At 42.0% G+C, this 23346-nt stretch overlaps 3 protein-coding genes across 4 annotated transcripts; 2 read left to right on the top strand and 1 right to left on the bottom strand.

Moving 5' to 3' along the window:
* Positions 1–48: 48 nt before the first annotated feature.
* LOC110895601 (thioredoxin-like protein HCF164, chloroplastic) lies at positions 49–13954 on the top strand. Its single transcript, XM_022142920.2, has 4 exons — positions 49–282; positions 911–1123; positions 13339–13442; positions 13555–13954. Exons 1-4 carry the CDS (start codon positions 127–129, stop codon positions 13835–13837), a joined length of 756 nt encoding a protein of 251 aa, XP_021998612.1. The 5' UTR covers positions 49–126; the 3' UTR covers positions 13838–13954.
* On the top strand, positions 1138–11938 carry LOC118484918. Of its 2 annotated transcripts, none has more exons than XM_035981030.1 (2): positions 1138–2259; positions 2394–11938. In XM_035981030.1, the coding sequence occupies exon 2, from the start codon at positions 2519–2521 to the stop codon at positions 4703–4705; it is 2187 nt and encodes a 728-aa protein (XP_035836923.1). In that variant the 5' UTR covers positions 1138–2259; positions 2394–2518; the 3' UTR covers positions 4706–11938. The 2 variants fall into 2 exon arrangements, with proteins under 2 accessions (XP_035836923.1, XP_035836924.1); XM_035981031.1 differs by having other exon boundaries at positions 1138–2896; positions 2996–11938.
* On the bottom strand, positions 13659–17939 carry LOC110895599 (wall-associated receptor kinase-like 14). The gene is made up of 3 exons (XM_022142918.2): positions 16769–17939; positions 15349–15423; positions 13659–15235 (listed from the first exon to the last, which is right to left on the bottom strand). The coding sequence occupies exons 1-3, from the start codon at positions 17580–17582 to the stop codon at positions 13947–13949; spliced, it is 2178 nt and encodes a 725-aa protein (XP_021998610.1). The 5' UTR covers positions 17583–17939; the 3' UTR covers positions 13659–13946.
* Between the last annotated feature and the right edge of the window lie 5407 nt (positions 17940–23346).

Raw genomic sequence — 23346 nt, 5'->3', positions numbered from 1 at the left:
AGTTTACTCTTAAATATCTATGTTATCACCAATCACACGCTACACTTAACTATACACGCTGGATTTCCCCAAAACTACTGTAATTTGGCAATTTTAAACTCCTCGGCGACCGCAGAAGATATTCCAATGGCTCGAGTTGCTTCCAATCCCATCGGACTCCATAAATTCCGGCCATCTCATTTTCATCCGGCCACAACCTCCCTCAATCCCTCCGTTCACTCTACCAATAGAAAGCTTAGATACCAGAAGTTGTACTGCCAAACTGAACCTAATCCAACCGAGGTCCTCTCTCTCTCTCTCTAAACTTATGTTACTTCGTTTCAAATTAATTGCTGTTTATTTAGCATTCGAATGTGCAAATTTCACAGAAACTGCATCAATTTTGACTGAGACAAATAGTAGTTTTCAAACAGCATTTACTTGCCACTCTGTTGTAAATTCCTAATGGTTTTATCTTAATTACTATATTTCAAATCGAACAAATCTGAGCATCTATTCAACAAATCCGAATAGAGATGATGAGAATATCTTCAATTTAAGTCTCTAAAAGCTAACAAGTTTATGTTATCCATAAGTAATTTATAGTGTTTTTTAATAAGGGACGCTTAGCATACGTGATGTGAGTGATTGCGCATCAGTCATCGGATTTTGGGACGTAAACGCGCTTTTTAAAACCAAGGCGTATAAGCATTTGTATCTCATCAAGGGTTTCCCTGTTTCTTTCTTCTGCTATATATATAACAGTTAACAAACACTTCACTAGATATAATTGGAACACTGTTATATCCGTCATCTTCTTCGATAGGTTTTATTATGAGTTTATTATATTTTTCAAGTACACAACTCTAATTATCAATGAAATGGTTTCAGAATGTGTTTTATATTTTGCTTGTTGATACATTGAATGCAGATTGTGGAGTCTGGTACTGATGTAGATAACAAGAATATTGAAGATACGAGTTCTCCAAGTGGTGTACCATTTCCTGAACTACCCAACAAAAGCCTTAACAGGCGAATTGCAATTGTTTCAGTTCTTGGAGCAGTGGGTCTATTCTTATCAGGCAGACTTGATTTTGGTGTTTCTTTGAAGGACCTTTCTGCCGCAGCATTGCCTTATGAAGAGGTTACTTTTCTCACTAGCAATAGTTACTTTTTTTATATCAGTTTTATACTGATTTGTGCAGATATGTGGCTTATAGCTTTATATTGTAGTATTTGTATGAGAAGCTTAGCGATCATAATCAGAATAAGCAGTCAATTGAGCTTTAGAAGCATAAAATATACCTTGATAAGAAGCATTAAGAAGATACCTCAATAGATGCTTTACAAAACGCATATGGACAGATTCCGAAGCTGGATAGTGTAAAGATAAGATAAGATATATGGTCATTGTAGGTAAATTAACTTGCCTATTATGTATCTTCTATACACCTCAGCATTATGTAAATGTGTCATCTTGATTGATGATTAAGAGTAGGATTCATGGGAAGTTACAGGGTTTACTATTCAGGACGCCGACTTCTTGTAGTAAGTGCATAGTGTACTTTTTCTGAGATGAAAACAAACCTTGTTCAGTTTTTGTTACTTCCAGTCCCAGAAAATGATGTGATAGACCTAATTTTTTCATTTGAATGTGAGCAAGCTGCTCCGTAAGTTTATTTAATTGAGAAGAATCACTTGTTGCGCAAAAGATCATCAATATATAGTAGGGGGTTTCCAGCCTAGTAATATCAAGGTGGTGTCCATATCCATGAGGTTGAGGGTTCGAGTTCGGTAGTGTAGAATTAGGAGTAGGATTAGTATGTGTGTGTGTAGAAATGTTATACAAGGAAAACTATGGATTGACTCTTGTTGTCTTTCCCTCTAAACAAAGAATAATCTGCTTTTGATTGCTCAAATCCAGATCGCAAGGCGGTAGACAATTTGGAAAATGACTGTCTTGGTGTCTCTTTTAAACCCTATAAAAAAGCTTTTCGAGCTTACACACAAGAGACTAAGTAGAGACCAATTTCTTTTCACAGGCTCCCTTACCACACTATAACCTTCTTCAGGTATATCACTGATGAGGATACGTCCCTAACCGGACCGAATCATTGCTACAAACAGATCGGACCGGGCCTTGCACCACGAAACGGTCCGGTGTAACTAACTAGGCCCCACCTCATAACCGTCATGACAGCGACTGGTCCGACCCTAACTAACTCGCCACGTCAGCACACCCAAAAGCTATAAATACCCCGCCAAAGCCTCCAGCAAGGGGTAATCGCTACTCTCTCTCTCCCTGACTTATTTCCTCCTCACAAATACTTATTCTCACGCCCGAACTTGGTCACAGAGAGGCCCCCCTCCCTGTGACGAGGCTAACAGCGTGCTTGTCTCTTGTGATCTTGCAGGTCTCTTGTCGGATCATCTGAAGTTCTACTCTGGCCAGTTCGTATCAACTGGTTTTTGAGTCTTCAGTGGCGCCATCCCCTCGAATTCACATAATTCATTTCGTTGTTCCCATTTTTTCGAAGTAATGGCAGAATTACCAGCAGTAATCTCCACCAGTCCTTTCCCATCTTACAATGATATATGGGAAGGAAATGCTAATTCCACAATCGCTCCAGCAGCAGTTATCGCTTCAGCAGCCTCGATAGGCTCCACATCGGCTCCTCCAGCTGCAAATGTTGTGGGTGGAAGTTCTGTCACCACACTGTCCGTTACCGCTCCAGTTGTCACGCCACTACCGAGTTTTGACAACGCTTTCCTCTTAAGGAATGCTGATCTGTTGCGACAGTTACAGCAGCAACAGCAGAGAGACGAGATGCTGCAAAGTCTCCGAACAAACTTGTTTACCAGTGCCTACTCAGGGGGAAACCCAGTCTCCGTCGGTCCTTTTGCTTCTGGATCTCTGGTAAGTTCTATGATCTCCACTTCTATACCACATGTTACACAATTCTCATCCGTAACAAGTGCTCCGATGAATAACGGTCTAAACGACCTGTTTCTCCAGGGATCTTTGGGTTTAAACCCCCAAGACCAAGAGCTACTCATGCCATATCATCCCACGTCTATGACTTCGCAGTCAAAGTTCACGCTATGGATTGTCAATGCTCCACTCCCAGCTAAGCTGAAGATGCCTCCCACGTTAAAATTTTACGATGGTACGTCGGACCCGGACGACCACATGTTCGCGTTTGCCGGAGCGGCTAAGGTCGAGCAATGGCCAATGCCGGCTTGGTGTCTTATGTTCGCCCAAACTCTCACCGGATCGGCTAGAGTTTGGTTCGATGGGTTGCCAGAGGGGTCGATCGATCACTTCGAGGACTTCCGACGTATATTCTTGCAAAACTTTTGTCAGCAGCGTCGCTGCAAAAAAGATATTACTGAGGTACACCACATCAAGCGCCGCGACGGAGAGTCCGTAGAAGATTTTATAGACCGTTTCAACCGGGAAAGTATGCAGATAAGTGGAGCAGTAGATCAGCTCCGAGTATCGGGTTTCTGTCATGGTGTACGGAACAATCAATTGGTGGAAAAACTTCACGAAGATCTCCCAAAGACCATGGAGACACTCATGGAACGGGCTCGAGCTTTTGTTCGAGGGAAGAGTGCTTGCGGCCAACCGAACGAAGCGACTGCCAGGAGCTCCAAAGCCCGAACCACGTCATGGAGACGGAACGCATCGCCACCAAAAGATAGGAGCAATAACTGGAACAGAAACCGTGGTCCGTATCAAAAATCCGATCGAAGCAGTTTTCGGACAGGAAACGTACGATTCAACAGTTTCTCTGAATTATCAAAATCGCCGAGCGAAATCCTCAGCACGGAAAACACTCGATTCCCCACGCCATTAAAGCAACGGCCCACCTCAGATAAGCACTCCAAGAAATATTGTGAATATCACCGAGACAAAGGCCATACAACTGATGAGTGTTGGGCTCTAAAGCAAGAAATCGAAAAGGCCGTTCGATCCGATAAACTCTCACATCTTGTAAAAGAAGTAAAAGATGGAAAGAAGCCAGCAACAGTAGTTGACAATCCGAACACCGAACCGGGAATCAATATGATCCGGTCAACAGAACCGAGAGGAATCAAACGGTCGAACCAGCATATGGCAACATGGATGCGTCAGCCGATGTATTTTCCTCCGGTCGACCCCGAAGACGCTCGGGACGGACCGATCATAATTTCAGCTGTTGTCGCCGGACACCTGGTTCGACGTATTTACGTGGATGGAGGAAGCGCCTTTGAGATCATGTATATCCAGTGTTTCCAACAGCTGAATCCCCAAACAAAAAGGAAGTTAATCGAAGTATCTACCCCATTGATAAGCTTCTCGGGAGAAGTAGTCCGTCCGATAGGACAGATTACTCTTCCAACCACATTCAAAGACGGTAGCAAAAGCAGGACGGTGCCATTAACTTTCCTTGTTGTTCGAACTCATTCTTCGCACAACATAATACTCGGACGCCCCGGATTACGAGCTCTTGGAGCGATCAGCTCGACAATACACGGAGCTATTAAGTTCCCTACCGAAGCCGGTGTCGCAACCATCTGTTCGGAATCGAATTCGCTGGTCGCTGAGGTAAGGCATACAGCCGAAACAAGCTCTAAGAAGTCCGAAGTACCTACGGAGCTATGGGCAATCAATCCGGATTTCCCCGAACAACAAGTGGCTATCGGCGCTCAACTCCCAAAACGAACGAAGAAACTCTTATGAGAATTGTTAAGCAACTCGATAGATGTCTTTGCGTGGCAGCACTCTGATATGCAGGGAGTCCCCAGATCGATGGCACAGCATCACCTAAATGTAAAAGATTCAGTCAAACCAATAGCACAAAGAAAGAGGCACATGGCACCGGATCGAGCTAAAGCCATAGCAAAGGATGTTAAAAGCCTCCTAGACGCGGGGATCATTCGGGAGGTTCGGTATCAAACATGGGTATCAAACCCCGTGATGGTACGAAAAAAAGATAACTCATGGAGAATGTGCATCGATTTCACCGATCTAAACAATGCGTGCCCGAAAGATTGTTTCCCTCTCCCAGAGATCGATGAGAAAATTGACTCCGTTGCAACATTCAGGCTAAAATGTTTTTTGGACGCTTACAAAGGCTATCACCAAATACAAATGGCGGTCAAAGATGAGGATAAGACGGCCTTCGTCACCAATGAAGGAGTGTTTTGTTTTACTAAAATGCCGTTCGGTTTGAAAAACGCCGGTGCTACGTACCAGCGTCTGATGAACAAAGCTTTTAAGGACCAGATCGAACGAAACGTGGAGGTGTACGTCGATGACATCGTGATAAAAAGCCATGATGAGGCCGCCATGCTAAAAGATATACTCAAAACATTTACTCGGCTCCGAAGCATTAACATGAAGTTGAATCCGAAAAAATGTACATTCGGGGTAGAAGAAGGCAAGTTTCTCGGGGTCATGGTCGGGTCAAAAGGCTTACGAGCCAACCCCGACAAAATTGACGCTGTCCTTACAATGAAGCCCCCGACATCAATTAAAGAAATTCAGTCCTTAAATGGACGATTGGCTGCTCTCCATCGGTTTTTGTCAAAAGCTGCAGACCGATCGCTCCCATTCATGGACGTTCTCAGAAAGAGCTTTAGATCGGAGTTTAAATGGACGGGAGAGGCCGCACGAGCTTTTGAAGAACTTAAAGAATGTTTGGGCACCCTACCAACCCTCAGAGTACCGGAAGAAGACGAAGTATTAACGGTATATTTAGCTGCATCGTTCGGAGCCATCAGCGCGGTATTAGTTGCCCACCGAACTGGAAAACAAATCCCCATTTATTATGTAAGCCGAACGTTAAAGGACTACGAAACAAGATACTCAAATTTGGAAAAATTAGCCTTGGCCCTAGTCCATGCTTCAAGAAGGCTTCGCCGATATTTTCAGGCCCATCCAATCGAGGTACGAACGGACCAAAGAATCCAACACGTTCTCCGACGACCCGAGGTCTCAGGCCGAATGGCGAAATGGGCGATTGAGTTGGGCGCATTCAACATAACCTTCCGAACTAAAGGTCCGTTGAAAGGACAGGTGATAGCTGATTTTTTGGTCGAAATACCGGAAGAGAAAGAAACTGAAGAGGCAGGTAAAGCTCCGGAGAAGCCATGGTCTTTGTATACCGACGGTGCCTCTAGTGCTGAAGGATCAGGAGCGGGCCTAATTCTCACCGATCCAGACGGAACAGATGTAACGTATGCGCTCCGACTAGAATTCAAAAGTTCCAACAACGAGGCCGAGTATGAAGCTCTCCTGGCCGGCCTACGCCTAGCACAGAAAGTCGGAGCCAAGAATGTTATAGCCCATGTAGACTCGCTGCTCGTAGCAAATCAGGTAAATGGAGAATACGAGGCGAGGGAAGCGAATATGATCGAGTATCTCGAGCAAGTAAGGCAGGCAATGGCTTTGTTCGAAGCATGTAGGGTCGAACATATCCCCCGAAGCAAAAACAAAAAAGCGGATGCATTAAGCAAACTGGCATCGGTATCATTCAGCCACTTGGCCAAAGAAGTGAGAGCTTGGCCAAAGAAGTGAGAGTGGAAGTTTTAGCTACACCGTCAATCGCAGCTCCGCAAGTAATGCAAGTTGAAGTTCCACCACAAACATGGATGACGCCGATAATTAATTATTTGGTGCATGATGTTCTGCCAACTGACAAAGCGGAAGCAAGAAAGGTTCAGATCAATTCCCTCCAGTATCAGATGCAGGAAGGAGGATTGTACCGAAAGACCTTTCTCGGACCATTGCTAAAGTGTCTGGATCCGGAGCAAGCTAGTTACATCATACGGGAAATACACTACGGCATCTGCGGTATCCACGCCGGACCCAAAATGATCGTAACAAAGGTAAAAAACGCAGGGTATTATTGGCCCGGAATGCATGAAAGCGCCGTAAAAGAGCTCTAGCAATGTGACGAATGTCAAAGGCACGCACCAACCAGTCTCCGAGCAAAAAATGAAATGATACCAGTAACCGCCGCATGGCCTTTTCAAAAATGGGGAGTTGACATCGTCGGACCTTTTCCGAGATCGAGCGGAAGCGCACAATATCTGTTGGTCGCTGTGGATTATTTCACCAAGTGGGTAGAAGCTCGTCCGTTTACAACCATCTCCGGCTACAATGTGACGCGATTTTTCTGGGAGCAAATAGTGTGTCGATTCGGCCTACCGCTCTACATTATAAGCGAAAATGCAAAACAGTTTGCAGAAAACCCCTTCAAGCGATGGTGTGAAAGGTTAAAAATCAATCAAGTCTTTTCCTCGGTTGCCCACCCTCAGGGCAACGGGCAGGTTGAACAGATCAATCGACGCATCGTCGACGGCATAAAAAGAAGGCTAGGTCAGGAAGGAAAAGGTTGGGCGGACGAACTGCCGAACGTCCTATGGGCACACCGAACGCTGCACAAGACCAGCAACGGTGAGACACCGTTCAGCTTGACCTACGGTACCGAAGCAGTAATTCCGGCCGAAATCGGGCTCCCAAATCAAAGATGCAAGAATTGGGAAGAAAACGAATGTGAACTCCGGTCCAACCTTGACCTGCTGGAGGAACGCCGAAACATAGCGGCAATCAAAGAGGCTCGGTATAAGAAAAAAATCGAAAAGTATTACAATGCTCGGGCTAAAATTTACAAGTTCAAAATCGGAGATTATGTGCTCCGAAACAACGACGCAAGTCGCACCGAAACCCCCGGCAAACTAACCCCAAAGTGGGAAGGGCCATACCGAGTCAAGGAAGCCAGTGAGAAGGGCTCGTATGTGCTAGAGAAGCTTGACGGAACCCCAGTGCCTCGAACATGGAATGGGGTACACTTAAAAAAGTGCTTCATGTAAACAACCAGCTACGACTGAGGAAGATCGCTAATTTACATTTTTAGTATTTCCAGATTTCAATATGTAAATCGGGAGGGTATTACCCCGATAACTGTTTATTTCCTTTGTAATCGGGATGTTTTTTCCCCGAACTAGTAAATAAAGCGATCTACATCTTTATAAACATAAAGATAGCATACATATAAGTTCGAACAAAATTTCTAAACGTGCACGAACGGGCCACGACCCATGCCTCGCGCTGATCGAGAAGGCTTAAATAGTTCAAAAAGAAATTAAAATCTATTGAGCAGGCGAAGCACTTCATCCGGTGCGATCGCCAAGTTAAAAGTATACGGCTAAGGTTTGGACGCAAACCGAGGCTAAGTAACTAAGTTAAAATAAAAATGACTTAACACAAAAACAGTCATTCGTTGTGCAATTAAAACTGTTTCAAACGAAGCATACCAATAGAACACAGTGTACGGTTACAAAAAAAAAAACAAAAACATTAAACTTGAACTATATTATCATCGTCCCCAACAATGGGAAGTTTGCTTCTTTGTTGGATAACAGGTAGGGGCTCGTCTATCAAATCAGCTACCTTGTCAAGAACGGAGATATTAAGTTCATCAAAAGCTTTCACCGCGGCGTCCAGGGCACTCTGAGCTCCGGCATCGTAACCTGGAACCTCCTCCGCAGAACCGACCAGATCCTGCGCGGCCTTAAAACCCTGTTTTATCCCTTCATTCGCCCCAACCGCGTTGACACTGTTGACCAGGTCAGCAACCACCTTCTCCAATTCAGGGCTTTGATGCACCAACTTCACAACCCATGCAACCCCCTCGGTCAAAAACCAGTGCTTAGTGAGTTTGAGCTCCGACAATTGCGCATATGCCTCAATCATATCACGCTCGCACCGAATCAACATCCCTCTTGCTTCATCAATCGTTGTCTTGTGCGACTCGATCTCCCTGTCACGAGATCTCTCTATTTCGTCTTTAGCTGCAAAGAGACGATGCTCCAAAGGATCAATAAACAATAATGTATAAAAAAAAAGGGGGAAAGACGAGAAGGTTGTAAACGTACCATCAACCAAGCGATGGTAATCAGCCAGAAGCTGATCGTGAGACGTCTGCATCTCTTTCAGCTCGGCGGCATGGTTCATCTCTGCTCCGGTTAATTTTTTCTCCAAATCAGCAAGTTTTGACTTAGAAGTCTCCAAATCTTGAAGAGCTTTGTCACGAGCCTCATGGGCCGCAGCGGCCGAAGCTTGAGAAGACTTGGTAACTTCTTTGGCTTCCGATACCTGCCCTTTCAGTCGGTCAACTTGAGATCGCAGGGAAACTAGCTCCTGTTTCGTTTTAGATCGAACATCACCCTCGCCTTTCAAATGAGCAATCTCACGTTTAAGCTTGTGGCACAACGACTCCGACTCGACCCAACGTTTGTACGTCTCCACCACCAGAGAGTTCGACTGAGCTTGATTCAGCATCAAGGTGTTTCCAAGCTCCGGTCCGCTCATCTTGCGGTAATGGGAATGTTCTGCAGGAGTTCCCAAATGAAACAAAGACATCTTGGCCGAAAGAGCGTCCACGATCCTATCTTTATTCACCAGCGACCATTCCGGCACATACTTCTCCAAAGCATGAGCCGCATCCGCACCTTCAAAATCGCCCGAACCTAATTCCCGAGACAAGAACACAGCCTCAGTGTCATACCAAAGAGGGGAGGAAGAAGCACTGTCCCCACCATCAAGCGGCGAAGAGCTTGGCCTAGACACATTAGATGCAACTCCCGTAGTAAACTTACCCGAAGGAGAAAGCACAGTTTTCTTGGGGTCGGACGTGCGCAAGTCCGTAACAACCTTAACACCCCCCTTACCAAAAGACAACGGGCTCACAGGAGTTTGCAGCGGATGATCCCGCGGGGTGCGGCCCTCATGGAGATGAGCATCCAAGTTTGCCAGCACACCTCCAGCGGTAGAGAATTCGGTAACTTGGTCGTCATCGTCGAGTGTAATTGTTTTAAAATCTGCCTTCGTCCTTTTCGGCTGCCTGGCTTTTGGGTCAGTTTTAGTGGGAGCAGCCCGTTTCCTCTTCAAAGCAATTTGAGGCTGATCACCTTCGTCTTCACCATCTCCCCCGACGCCCTCATCTTCGTTCCGATCATTATCTCCTTTCTCCCCACTAGCATGTGTCTCAGAATCTCCGACAGAAAGATGGACCCCCTCATCCTCGATAATAATTTTAGAACCGGAACCCTTCGTCATCGATGAACCAGCTTTCCGACCCCCAGCATCATCCGCCGTAACCATCGCCTGAGCTTGAGCAGCTGGCGACACAATAGGGGCCGAACCTGAAGCACCTTGACCACCAGGAGCCTCCGGCTCACGAATCGGATAAAGATTTTGTTGCACGAGCTGCAAATACGGAGTATCACCCTTCGGAGTCTTGGTAGCACGAACATCCAGCTCCTTCGAGTCGAAGGACTTCAACCGCAGCGCCTCCTTCAAACCCATAACTGCACATGAAGGCAAATGATAAGTAATATCTACCAACCTAAAAAAGAAAAAGAAGGGGGCTCGAATATAAATAAGTAACACATAAATGTATAAGAGACTCTATACAACTAACCCTCTTTGTTCCACCGAAGGGTAGGATACCACTCTGGCTCGGCCCACATCGTGCTGATTCGACCCATGACGAGGATGTGTTCCGGATATTTCTGTATACGTCCGGCCTCCTTTATCAAATCGGCGTATAGCTTCTCGTTATACGAAAAATCTTCAGGAAGAGGAGGCGGGAGTTTCGACTTTTTTATCCTCCACACCATGAATTCCGGAACGCACCGATCATCTACTAGAAAAAAGTGATCCTTCCAGTCCTTTATACTCGTGGTGATCCATGTATAGCAGCAAGAACTCTTGTCCCTAACTTCAAAAGTATACCAATTTCCGGACCGGTTCAACTTGTAGAAAGCCCGGAACACATCCAAATCCGGCTCGGACCCTAAGCTACGACAAGCCAACTCAAAGTGACTGATTTTGGCAAGGCCAAAAGGATTCACTTGAGTCAAGTGTACCTCATGAAAAAGGAGAACCTCAACCAAGAACTTCGTCAGAGGCAGACGGCAGTTACAGTAGTCGAAAAAACGGGTGTAAATCCCAATCTTCCCCGGGACGAAAGGGTAGATAGGTGTATCTTTTTCCGGAAGAATAGGGTTTAGCGATTTAGGAATCGCATAACTCTCCACATACCAGTCTAACCCCTTTTGAGTCAAGACATTAAAGCAACCAGAAAGATTGCTTTTATTCGCCATAACAGAAAAAAGAACTTACTAACCTGAATAAGCGGATCGATGCTCTTTCTCGCCAAGAAAGATGAAGAAAGGAAGAGAGGAAGATGAAGGATAAAGGTATAAAGTAAAAAAGTAAAATTGAGAAATCACCTCTCCCCTTTTTATAGGGATATGAAACCGCCTCAAAGGCCCCAATCAAACAACGACACGTCATGATAACTGACGCACACCAACCGTCACATCGGGCGGAAAATTTAAAACGACTGACAGTCACCAATCTTAGATCACCGCCCAATTTCAAAATTTTAAAACCGCCAAGCAAAAAGACCGTGAACTCCAGAACACTTTGACAAATAGTTCGACATTTTTGCTAAACAAACATTACGAACTAGGGGGACTTGATGAGGATACGTCCCTAACCGGACCGAATCATTGCTACAAACAGATCGGACCGGGCCTTGCACCACGAAACGGTCCGGTGTAACTAACTAGGCCCCACCTCATAACCGTCATGACAGCGACTGGTCCGACCCTAACTAACTCGCCACGTCAGCACACCCAAAAGCTATAAATACCCCGCCAAAGCCTCCAGCAAGGGGTAATCGCTACTCTCTCTCTCCCTGACTTATTTCCTCCTCACAAATACTTATTCTCACGCCCGAGCTTGGTCACAGAGAGGCCCCCCTCCCTGTGACGAGGCTAACAGCGTGCTTGTCTCTTGTGATCTTGCAGGTCTCTTGTCGGATCATCTGAAGTTCTACTCTGGCCAGTTCGTATCAACTGGTTTTTGAGTCTTCACACAAGAGACTAAGTAGAGACCAATTTCTTCACACAACCTTCTTCAGGTATATCACCATGTAAGAAAGCATAGGAAACATCCATTTGCCATATATGCTGACACATACCCATCAACTTTCAACTTCTTTTCAAGATTCACTGACATCCTATAGGTTTCTTTCCAGGAGGTAAGCTTGCAAGTTCCCAAGTGCCACCCAGTAATTTTGTATTCATCGCATCACACCATCGCTATCTTGTTTGAAATTTTTTGGATCACTCTGAGAAACAAGGAGTAGGACGCATTTTTTTTGTTTTGAAATTGTAAAGTAGTAACTTGATTTGCCATATGAACATGTTTCCAATGATGTGAATGAGTAACACAATATTTAAATCAAGAAGGGATTTTTGATTCTTCTAACCGCAGTAGGAACAGAAGGAGAAGAAGAAACACAAGGATTAAGGGCTCCTTATGTATCTAGAGCATGAACATATTTACTTAGAGAAAATTCATCTTCTATAAAGAAGTATAACCCCGATGGGAACAAACAAGGACGTAATGTTAATCCATAGTTATGGAGCCTAGGCGCATTGGTGATTGGCCATAAGCCAGAGATCACTATCATTTGTACCTTGGACATATGCTTCTGAGATGGTGGAAATGAACAACATACAATACAGACATGTGCATTGTTGGATATCCAGAGTGAAGACTATATTTGGCTTCATTGGTGCCAAATGTTGAGACGGAGTTGTACCTTCCACATATCCAAATGTGACAAGGGTTGAATCATTATCTTCCAGTAACAATAAATAGGGTACAAGCAAATTTATCAGGGTTAAGATTTTTTCTCAATTGACAACTAAGGCCATACAAGTTGTGTTGTTACTATATGACTGGATTTCGGGTTTCCGGAAGCAGAAGGTGGTTGTCGTCAAAGCAAATTTCGGGTTTGGCCAATGATGATAGTGGTAAGACCACACGAGACATGGCCAGAGAAATAGCTTCCGCACCTAGTCATGGTGACGGCTAGGATTTTGCAGTCTTTAACGACTAGAATAAAATGTTTGACATACCAGTCATATCAGTACAGGTAGCTAAGACGAGTTTTACCTTCCAGTCATCGTTCACTTGATGTTGGTCATACATACATCGGAAGGCTTTTTAATTACTCAAAATGTTAAGAAACAAACTAACTAAGCGCGTATTATTAACTATAACTCAAACAAACTTAGCTGCTTTCTTCATTCTTTCAATTTAAGTCCTCCAACTTTTGACAATGACAATTCTGACCCTTCTCTTTATATTTTCACTTGACATACTTGTACATTATTCTTGCTTGCAATATCATTTAATATAATTAATATCGCCTTTTGTTAATTTGACGCCTAACAGTCTGTGTTTGTGTTTATTACTGTTATGCATTATGATTGTGTCATCAACAGGCCCTTTCGAACGGGAAGCCTACAGTTGTGGAGTTTTATGCTGATTGGTGTGAGGTATGTCGTGAATTAGCTCCAGATGTTTACAAAGTGGAGCAACAGTACAAGTAAATCCTCTTTTTTTTTTTTTTTTTTACCTTTTTTCCTTATTAACTTCTCTTTTAGGAGATAATTAAAAAACATTCAAGCTTAATAGCTCAAGAACTTAATCGAATCCAGGGACCGAGTAAATTTTGTCATGCTTAATGTCGACAACACAAAGTGGGAACAAGAACTAGACGAGTTTGGCGTCGAGGGTATTCCACATTTTGCATTTCTAGACGGTAACGGTAACGAGGAAGGAAACGTTGTGGGAAAGCTTCCAAAAAAATACTTCTTGGAAAACGTTGACGCACTTGCTTCGGGAAAACCCTCCATCCCACACGCACGAGTTGTTGGTCAATATTCAAACGCAGAAGCTAGAAAAGTGCACCAAGTAACCGACCCGAGAAGTCATGGCTAAACAATCCAAACTATTTAATGTATTTGTAATGTAATGAAATAACAACAATTACTTGTATCAACTATCAAACATTCAGACCACACAAAAATGTAATGAAATCACATTTTCTTCACCTAACAACATTTCCTAACAAGCTGTTAGTTGAGGGTGAACTCTGCTCACTTAACCATATATCCTGCACAGAAACAGGTGAAGTATCTTTCCCATCTTCCGCTATCTTTAAACAGTCCGGTATCACCTGAGGAACACTCAACCGCCGCTTGCTTCCTATTGCCGCCACTTTTTTTGCTATTGTCCCGCCTATTGATCTCTCACTGCCATTAAACGGTGATGAGGAAACTGATGATGATGACATGGTTACATTATCATCAACCGTGTGCCATCCACTGATCCTAATCTGTTCCAGTTCATCCGCCACTTCTGTCATTGATGGTCTCATATCTCTATGAAAAGCTAAACATCGAAACGCCAGCTCAGCCACTTTGTTAATTGATGAAAGCGTCCATGCATCTCTATTTGGCTCCAAAAATGAGTCAATTATATCATCCACGCAACCTTTCCCGATCTTTTCTATAGCAAGAGCAGCGAGGTTTATTTCACTATGATGGCGGGAAAAATCAACCACTTTTAAAGCAGTGATGATCTCAACAAGAACCACCCCGAAGCTATAAACATCACTTTTATCTGAAAGATGGAAGTTTTGATGGTATTGCGGGTCCACATAACCTGGTGTCCCTTGCGGAGCGGTTGATATGTGTGAATCGTCTAACATACCGAGTCTAGAAAGTCCGAAATCTGCAACTTTTGAGTTAAAGTTGTAGTCTAGAAGTATATTACTTGATTTAATATCTCTATGATATATAGGAGGGTTCATAGAGTGAAGATGAGCAATAGCTTGTGCGGTTTCGGTTGCGATCGTGAGTCTTACGGTCCACGGAAGACCTTTCCCTCTTTCTCTTTGTAGATGTTGCGAAAGCGTTCCATTTGGCATGAATTCATAGACGAGAATTTGTTCGCCTTTCTCAATACAATAGCCCAAAAGGCGAACGAGGTTAGGGTGGTTGACCGTAGAGATAAGTTTGATCTCGTTCATTACTTGGTTATTTCCATAATCATCTGTGTCCCGGTTTCGTATTTTCTTAATGGCTACCCACTCATTGCTGCTTAGTTTACCGGCATAAACTGTGCCATATGCTCCTACACCTAACCTTTGTTTCTCAGAGAAAGAATTCGTGGCCCGTTCGATTGTTTTGTAATGATAAAACGGGATACTGAAGCTACCTGTAGCTTCTGACAATTGTCGTTTCGCGAGTCGTTGGTTCCTCAAAGCGGCTCGTTTCTTAAGAAAGTAGCAAATGAGTGCCGCGGCTGACATCAAAGAAGCTCCCGCAACAATGCCTGGCAAGTAAACATGTTTGGATGTTAGACTAATCATGTACTTTATAATACCGAAACTTGTATATTTATCAGTACAAAGATAAAACATAGCGTTGCATAATTACACTATTTACCTCCGACGAGCACGCCTACCCTTGTTGTTCCACCGCATTTTCCGGACATGTACCTCTTAGCTCCACATCTCTCGACTGTTACAAAATGCAAACAATATGATTTAAGATGCGTTCAGGGTTGTTTGTTAATTTGAAATCGGTGTTGCAAAAAAGACAACGCCCAAGAAGTGTACACTGGGTCCTCGTTAAATTATACTAGTCGTATAGGTCATAAGGACAATATGATACGGCGAAAAAGGTCATACTGGCTCGTATGACTTTGCCGATGCTCACATCAGTCAATGAATGAATCCAATAGACCGTAAAGTTTGATTCTTACATGACTTATCCCCACCCTTAATAATACCGTATATATTTCACTCATAAATAACCAAAATACACGAAATAACGTGTTATGACATAACGTCACATAACAAATAAAAACACGTGAAAATAACATGACATAACGACCCGTCGTGCAAGTCGAGAAAAAGCATGATAGGAAATTACTTAGAAGCCACGAAGGAGAAAAACTTAATTATTATATAATAATTATTAATACAGGACTTATCGCAAGCACTAACATGGGTGGGGGCACATCATTCACGAAGATAGATATTCCATTAATATTGTCTAATAAGTCCCACATATATATACACATATTCATTCCACAACGGGCTACAATGACTAAGTCAAAGTCAAAAGTAAATTAAATAATCCATTTAAAGCCAAATTAACAACCGATGGAGATGGTGAATTGGTATGGGCATGCGATGCTACCTTTTAAAACATTTAACTCCTTTTTAATATTTGATTATTTTCTACTTCCTACTCATTCCAATATGACGACTTGTATCCTTTGACCAAACCTTTCCTTTCAAATAAAGTCGACTACGTATAATTAATAATATTAATTAATTGGGGAGTTAGTTAAATTTTTACTGTCACGGTTTCTGACTTTTTGTGGATTAGGTATTCAAATATGATATGATATCTTTTGTTGTAAATTATTTCTTTAATTATATTCCATATGCACTTCAAAATAAAGTTTATTCTTCGCTTTTTAATTTTCTATCTCGTAATATAACGGTTCATGTATTGGACTATTGGTTAAATTTGGATTTGACAAACAAAAATAATAAAAGAAAAATACCATTTTTAAGTATATTATTCACTAGTGTAACTATTATACACGGTTTTATGTCTATTGCATAATACACATAAAATTATTTTGTGTATTTGCTTTTTATGTTCGTGTTCGTTAGACACGTTTTGAAATATTAAAAACTAATTTTTGTTTTCTATTTATATATTTATACATTTTTTTAACTATTGACTTATTTTCATGTATCTATTTTATTTTTACGAAGGTGAAGATTGGACGTGTGAATTAGCCGTTTCTAATAAAAATAATAATGAATTATTAACTGAAAAAACTAACCTCTCCGGCAACCATTTCCGGCAGTAAATCCATCTCCGGCGAATCCGTCATTACAATGGCACCGATATCCGACCGTCCGATTCGCATACGACACATTCCGACAACTCGCATTCTTATCGCAACTACATTCCCCGCGAACCCACCAACCCAAATCCAACAACTGAAACTCCAACGACACGGGCATACTCGGCGTAGTACTACTGCTTCCATTCACATCAACCGTAACCGAAGAAAACAAAATCTGACAACGAGCATCTTCCAGTGGTTTCAAATTCACAAACTCTACATCAGGATCATCCTCTGAGTAACAATTCATGGTGGTACTATTATCCCTTGTATCACACTTCTGTAAGTTGAAATGATTCTCAACTCGAGCAGTCGACACCACACAATCATTCAACGTCGAATTACACTTTTCCAACAGCAATCCGTTACGCGAACTTAGAGCAAAGTTGTCGTTATTAAACACACGAATCTCGTCGAATTTCCGATCACATTTAGCAGGCAAGTTAACCAGAATCCGATCACTGGTTATATTCTGAACATTATATTCTCCAACACGAATAACTCCACCCTCGGAACAATTCAAACGAATTTGACAACCATCTGAAAACCCAAACGGATACGCCACCGATTCACCGTTACAAACCCGAGTGCAGTTTGCTTGAGCAGAAGTTGACGAAGTCGTCAAAGTTGTTATTAAAACCAAGAACAAAATAAACAGATGTAAATTCATAGTCACGAATATCTTCAAAGATGGTTGTGATTGAGAAACAGAAACAGAGAGAGAAAACCTTTGACTTTGATAAGTCATTAAAGAGGTGTAGATGAAGTTGTTGAACACATGATGCGATGCTCATAAATGCTGAGAAAAACAGAGAGAGGTGATGATTTCTGTTCTGAATAAGTAATAACTTCTGAACCGGTAGATGATCTAGAGCAAGGTGTGTTGACTTGTGAACATATGTGCATTGAATTTGATGTTAAATATTGGTGGTCATTAAGAGCTCTAACATTTGTCTATTGGCGGGCGGGTATAAATTCAGGTGAGAGAACTCCGGCGAGAGTTTCAGACGTGTGGGATGGGATGGGGGGAGGAACGGAATAAATGAAATGTGAATGGTGAAGTTGGGTGTGCAGGCAGGCGCTTTTTATATTTGAATTACTGTTTTGCCCTTTTGAGATGGTAAGGTGATTTGTCTATGATCTGGATTATGTATGTGTTATGGTTATGGAAGGTTTTTATGACTTTTTGCTAATACGCGGTTTTAAGATATGGTATGAACATTTGATTATTTTATTATAAACTTCACAGTGTGGTATTATATTAGTTGTTTTATTTTGGTTATTTTTAAGATATGGTATGAACATTTACTTATTTTATAAAAAAACTTAACAGGTGTTATTATATTAATTGTTTTATTTTGGTTATTATGTGTGAATGTACTATGTATTTTATAGCATTTTTTTGAACTTTTGCACTACTTCTTTTAGTGTAACTTATAGGAAAAATTACTAAAATATTCATTATTGACCAGAACTTTTTTAAAATAGACATAGAGTTGTAGGCTTAACTAAAGTAATTAGCCCTCGTTTCCTTTATTTAGAAGTCACATAGAGTTGTAGGCTTAACTAAAGTAATTAGCCCTCGTTTCCTTTATTTAGAAGTCGTCACATCAGCTTTGTCGGCTTATACGACTAGGATTTACTGTTGGATCAGTTCTGTTTAAATGTAATGGAAAACATGAATAACATACCTGTTACAGCAGACAGGCCAGCAGAGAATCCAGTAAGAGATGCAGCCATCGAGTTCGACATGATTTTCAGGATGATCTGGTTCCTCCTTAGGGTGTAAGTTAATGATGGTGATGAAACCGAAAGTAGGGTAGATTTCGGTTATGGGGAGAGAGACGAAAATTGATGTTATGAGGGTTTGTGATTGTGTAATCTGTGTAACCCTTAAACTCTCTAATAATCCCCTTATTTATACACCCAAGAGGAAACCTAATTAGTTAATAAGGGTAATATGGTCCATCAACAATTACCAACTAATTATTAATAGGTTATTAATATATTTTGATCTAATATAATATAAATGATTATAAAGGCTACAAGATTAAATATTACATTAATAATATATTTAATCTCACATTCTCCCACTTAGCCGAGTAATCATTTATCATGAGTATTAGGTAAGCCTGGCCAGGAGTTAACACTCATTTTAGCTTTAAACTAAGAACTATAGCAGAGAAATACAGCCGTTGAATCATCATTCGACTCAGGACCCCCATTAATCATACTATAGCCTCAATTTAAAACCTAATAGTTACGATCAGAGTATGTATAAGCCCTTTAGCGTCTGATTTGTATTTATATTTGTCTATATGTCATTACACCGGCATAACATATGTTAGAGACATACAAAATCAAACTGAGGAAATTTTATTAATTAAAACATAAGCTAGTACAATATGCCATTAAATAAGGTCTTTAGTAAGTCCCATATTTGTTACATGTTCTTCGAAAACTTTAGGTGGGAGACCTTTAGTCATCGGATCCGCTAGCATATCTTTAGTACTAATATACTCAATACAAAGATTATTTTCCTCAACTCGTTCACGTACGAACAAATATTTTGTATCGAGATATAAACCAGCTCCAGTCGAACTGTTACTGTTCGAGAAACTAACGGCAGCTGAGTTATCACAGTAAAGCTTCAATGGTCTAGAAATGGAATTAACTATTTTGAGTCCAGTGATCAGATTTCTAAGCAACATTCCATGACAGGTTGCATTGTAAACAGCAATGTATTTTGCCATCATTGTGGAAGTTGTAGTTAACTGTTGTTTATGACTCTTCCATGAGATAGGTCCGCCTGCTAACATAAAGATGTAGCCCGAAGTGGATTTCTTGTCATCTTTGCATTTGGCAAAGTCAGAATCAGAATAACCTACCACTTCTAAATGATCACTTCTTCTATAGGTCAGTTTATAGTCTTTCGTCCCTTGCAGATATCTAAGGACCTTCTTAGCTGCTTTCCAGTGATCTAGGCCAGGATTAGTCTGATAACGACCTAGCATTCCAGCAATATAAGCGATATCTGGGCGAGTACAGACTTGAGCATACATCAGGCTCCCGACTACTGACGCGTAGGGTATCTGGCTCATTTGCTCATTTTCAACCTCTGTTGTCGGACACTGGAATGAACCGAAAACATCTCCCTTAACTACTGGAGCGACGGAGGGTTTGCACTGTTGCATGTTGTAACGTGTAAGGACACGATCTATGTAGGTCTTTTGAGACAATCCTAAGATCCCTTTGTGTCTATCTCGGTGAATTTCGATGCCAATGACGTAAGAAGCATCTCCGAGATCCTTCATGTCGAAGTTATGCGAGAGTAACCGCTTCGACTCATGCAACATGTCTAAACTATTACTTGCCAATAGAATATCATCTACATAAAGGACACGTATAGTAAAGTTACTCCCACTCATCTTGAGGTAGGTGCATTGATCCACTTGATTCTTCATAAAACCTTGCCTCTTCATGACTTCATTAAACTTGAGATACCATTGACGTGATGCTTGTTTTAACCCATAAATGGATTTCTTCAACTTACAGACTAGATGCTCCTGACCTTCAGGTTTAAAGCCTTCAGGTTGTTTCATGTAAACATCTTCGTCTAAGTCTCCGTTAAGGAAAGCAGTTTTGACGTCCATCTGATGTAGCTCTAAATCAAAATGAGCTACTAGGGCCATAACGATCCTTAATGAATCTTTACGAGAGACAGGTGAAAACGTCTCTTGATAATCAATTCCCTCTTTCTGAGTGTAGCCCTTTGCAACCAATCTCGCTTTATAGCGTTCAACGTTCCCATTCGGATCCAGTTTTGTTTTGAACACCCATTTACAACCTACAGGTTTGACACCGTTGGGTAATTCTACCAAATCCCAAACGTCATTTTTCTTCATGGATTCAAGCTCATCAATCATTGCTTTGTTCCATTCAGAAGACTGATCACTGCTAATGGCTTCATTATAAGAGATAAGATCATTGAGCTTTCCAACATCCATTTCAGTCAGGTAGGTAACATAATCATCCCAATTAGTAGGCCGTTTCTGCCTAGATGACCTCCTGAGCTGATTTTCGGGTTCAGCGTTGTCTTGGTTTTGAGCGTTTGATGTGCCTTCGTTATGAGGTATAATGGGTTCTGGTTGTGGAGATGGAATTTGTGCAGTGGCTTCAGGTGCAGTTGCATGGGGTACAAGAGGAGTAAACGGAGTAATGGTAAGCGACGAGTCTCTCCCCCCCGCGTCTTGTACTTCTTGCAATTCTTCGTAAGGGTTGGTACTGTGACACTCGAGGTTTTTCCGAACGATCACCTTGTAATATTTTGTGTGTATATAAATATTATTAAATGGAAACGTGATTTTGTGCATGATATGTGATGTATGTATGTAGTGTAGATATATAAATAAGAGCCGAGACCACGACCCGAGACCATGACTCGCAACCGGGCGGTTGCGAGTGGGCCACTCGGTCTCGAGTGGGCCTTTGGGTCGAAACCCCCAAGCCCAACCCGAAACACCCCATGTATATATATCCCACCTTCTCCTCACTTTCCCTCATTTGTTACAACACACAAACCCACAACACTTCTATTCTCTCTCAACTAGTAACCTTCAACAACAACACCACTCTTCTTCCTCTTTCGGTTCAAGCAAGGATTTCGGACAAGGACTCGGTCAAGACCATCACTCGTATACTCCATCTTCTCGGTTCTCTTCTCTTTGTTTTCGGCCCTCCTTTCATAACCGGTTAGTGTTATCTTCTTGGTGTATAAGATTTGTGAAATATTATGAACTAGAAATGCCTTGTATTCTTGCTTGAATGATATGTATATGAACTAGAAAAATGTTTGGTTAGTAGTATTTTGCATGATTTTTAGGAGGATTTGTGAAGTTTGGTCATATGTGAAAACCCTCATATAACATGTTTAAAGATGGCTAAAGTATAGTGATTTAGGAATGATTATGCCAACCAAAACTATGTTCAAGATTATAAAATGTATGTTTTCTTGTTTGTGCATCATGATCTTGTTAAAAATATGTGATTTTTGGTTCATGAATATATGGATTTGTTGGATATAAAAACCCTAGAAAACTATGAACACTACATGAACTTGTTTGAATATGGTTTGAAGATGTAAAAAATGGCAAAGTTTGATCTAAAATTACTAATAATCAGATTAGGCAAAGTGTTAGTGCAATCTTATTGGTTGTTTCCAAATCTGGGTCTGATTTCATATGTACAATTTGGACTGATGGTTCTGCATCATCACGTGTGCATGAAAATGACAGTTTCCGACTCGAAACCACACAGTTGCGACTCGCAACCATAGCATGACAAGTCGAAACCACACGGTTGCGACTCGCAACCAAAGCAGGACAACTCGAGACCACGCAGTTGCGACTCGCAACCACAGCGTGACAAGCCGCAACCACCTGGTTGCGACTCGAGACCAGCTGGTTACGACTGGGCTGTCCATTTTAGTTATTGGGCCATTCTGTGTTAACTTGGGCTATCTGTTAAATGGACTATGTGTTGCTGTGTTCTGTTTGACTGTGTTACTGTTAGGGCCGGCCCAATAACCCCATGACTATTACTTGTATGAATGTTACGTGCCTGTATATGTTCTTACGTGATTACTTGTACACCGAACCTGACCTTTACCGGTAACCATGTTAGGACGTGGTGACCAACGTGATTGACAAGTAACCTAAACCCACCGAGCAACCCAAGGTGAGTTCACAACTTAAAAGCATGCGTCCCGGTGGTTTGGGACACGAGACTAACAACCCTATCCCCTGGTAAAAGGGGATACCATTTACATACCTTCCCTAGTTATTGGGAACAAAACTTACTTTTCCTTCCCGGGTATGGGGAAACCTTTTGGTTAATTACTGTTTATACAGATTGCAACTAACGGCACTAAACGAAACTCTATCACTCAAGTCCCTACTACAAATACCGATTAGTCGCCGGGTTAGGCGAGCGGGTTATTAGTTGATAGCGCTATTTAGGTGTTTACCAGCCTCACACCGTGCCCTGGTTTGGGACGGTCGTGAACTAATGTACTCAGAAATCCGTCAATGATGATAGAACATTGACATCGGGGCATCCTGCGGATACGCAACGGTTACCTAGTGTTCGGTATTGGAAAAACAGTTTAGTCGCTAACTTTTGGGGTAGCTCCCCAGGGCATGTATAAACGGATAAATTAACCGGTGAAACAAAGTTTTTGGTAATTAAAACTGGACAACTAGTGGACTCACTCAGCATTATTGTTGACCCCTTACTGCATGCTTTGCAGGTAACCAGTGACGAAGGAGCTTGCAGCTTGGGAACGTGTAGTGTCTGTTCACCCTTGTGTTGGGTGTTACCTTATTTTGAATCATGAACTTTGTTTTAAACTACCGTACTTATGCTTCCGCTACTTGTTGCTATTTTGGAACTTAAAACTTTAAACTCTGAACTTAATATTTACTAAGCTTATGAATAGTAAGTATTACTTTTGT

The sequence above is a fragment of the Helianthus annuus genome, chromosome 12 (genome assembly GCF_002127325.2).
Source record: "Helianthus annuus cultivar XRQ/B chromosome 12, HanXRQr2.0-SUNRISE, whole genome shotgun sequence".
Lineage (NCBI taxonomy): Eukaryota > Viridiplantae > Streptophyta > Magnoliopsida > Asterales > Asteraceae > Helianthus > Helianthus annuus.
Note: the sequence above shows the minus strand (reverse complement) of the source record. Positions and strands in the feature narration are given on the sequence as shown.

Coding starts and splice junctions, on each gene's coding strand:
- LOC110895601 (XM_022142920.2), top strand. CDS start 127: ATGGCTCGAGTTGCTTCCAATCCCATCGGACTCCATAAATTCCGGCCA. Junction 283..910: donor CTGAACCTAATCCAACCGAG/GTCCTCTCTCTC, acceptor CATTGAATGCAG/ATTGTGGAGTCTGGTACTGA. Junction 13,443..13,554: donor AAAGTGGAGCAACAGTACAA/GTAAATCCTCTT, acceptor AATCGAATCCAG/GGACCGAGTAAATTTTGTCA.
- LOC118484918 (XM_035981030.1), top strand. CDS start 2,519: ATGGCAGAATTACCAGCAGTAATCTCCACCAGTCCTTTCCCATCTTAC.
- LOC110895599 (XM_022142918.2), bottom strand. CDS start 17,582: ATGACTTATCAAAGTCAAAGGTTTTCTCTCTCTGTTTCTGTTTCTCAA. Junction 15,424..16,768: donor CGGAAATGGTTGCCGGAGAG/GTTAGTTTTTTC, acceptor ATTTTGTAACAG/TCGAGAGATGTGGAGCTAAG. Junction 15,236..15,348: donor GGTAGGCGTGCTCGTCGGAG/GTAAATAGTGTA, acceptor TTTACTTGCCAG/GCATTGTTGCGGGAGCTTCT.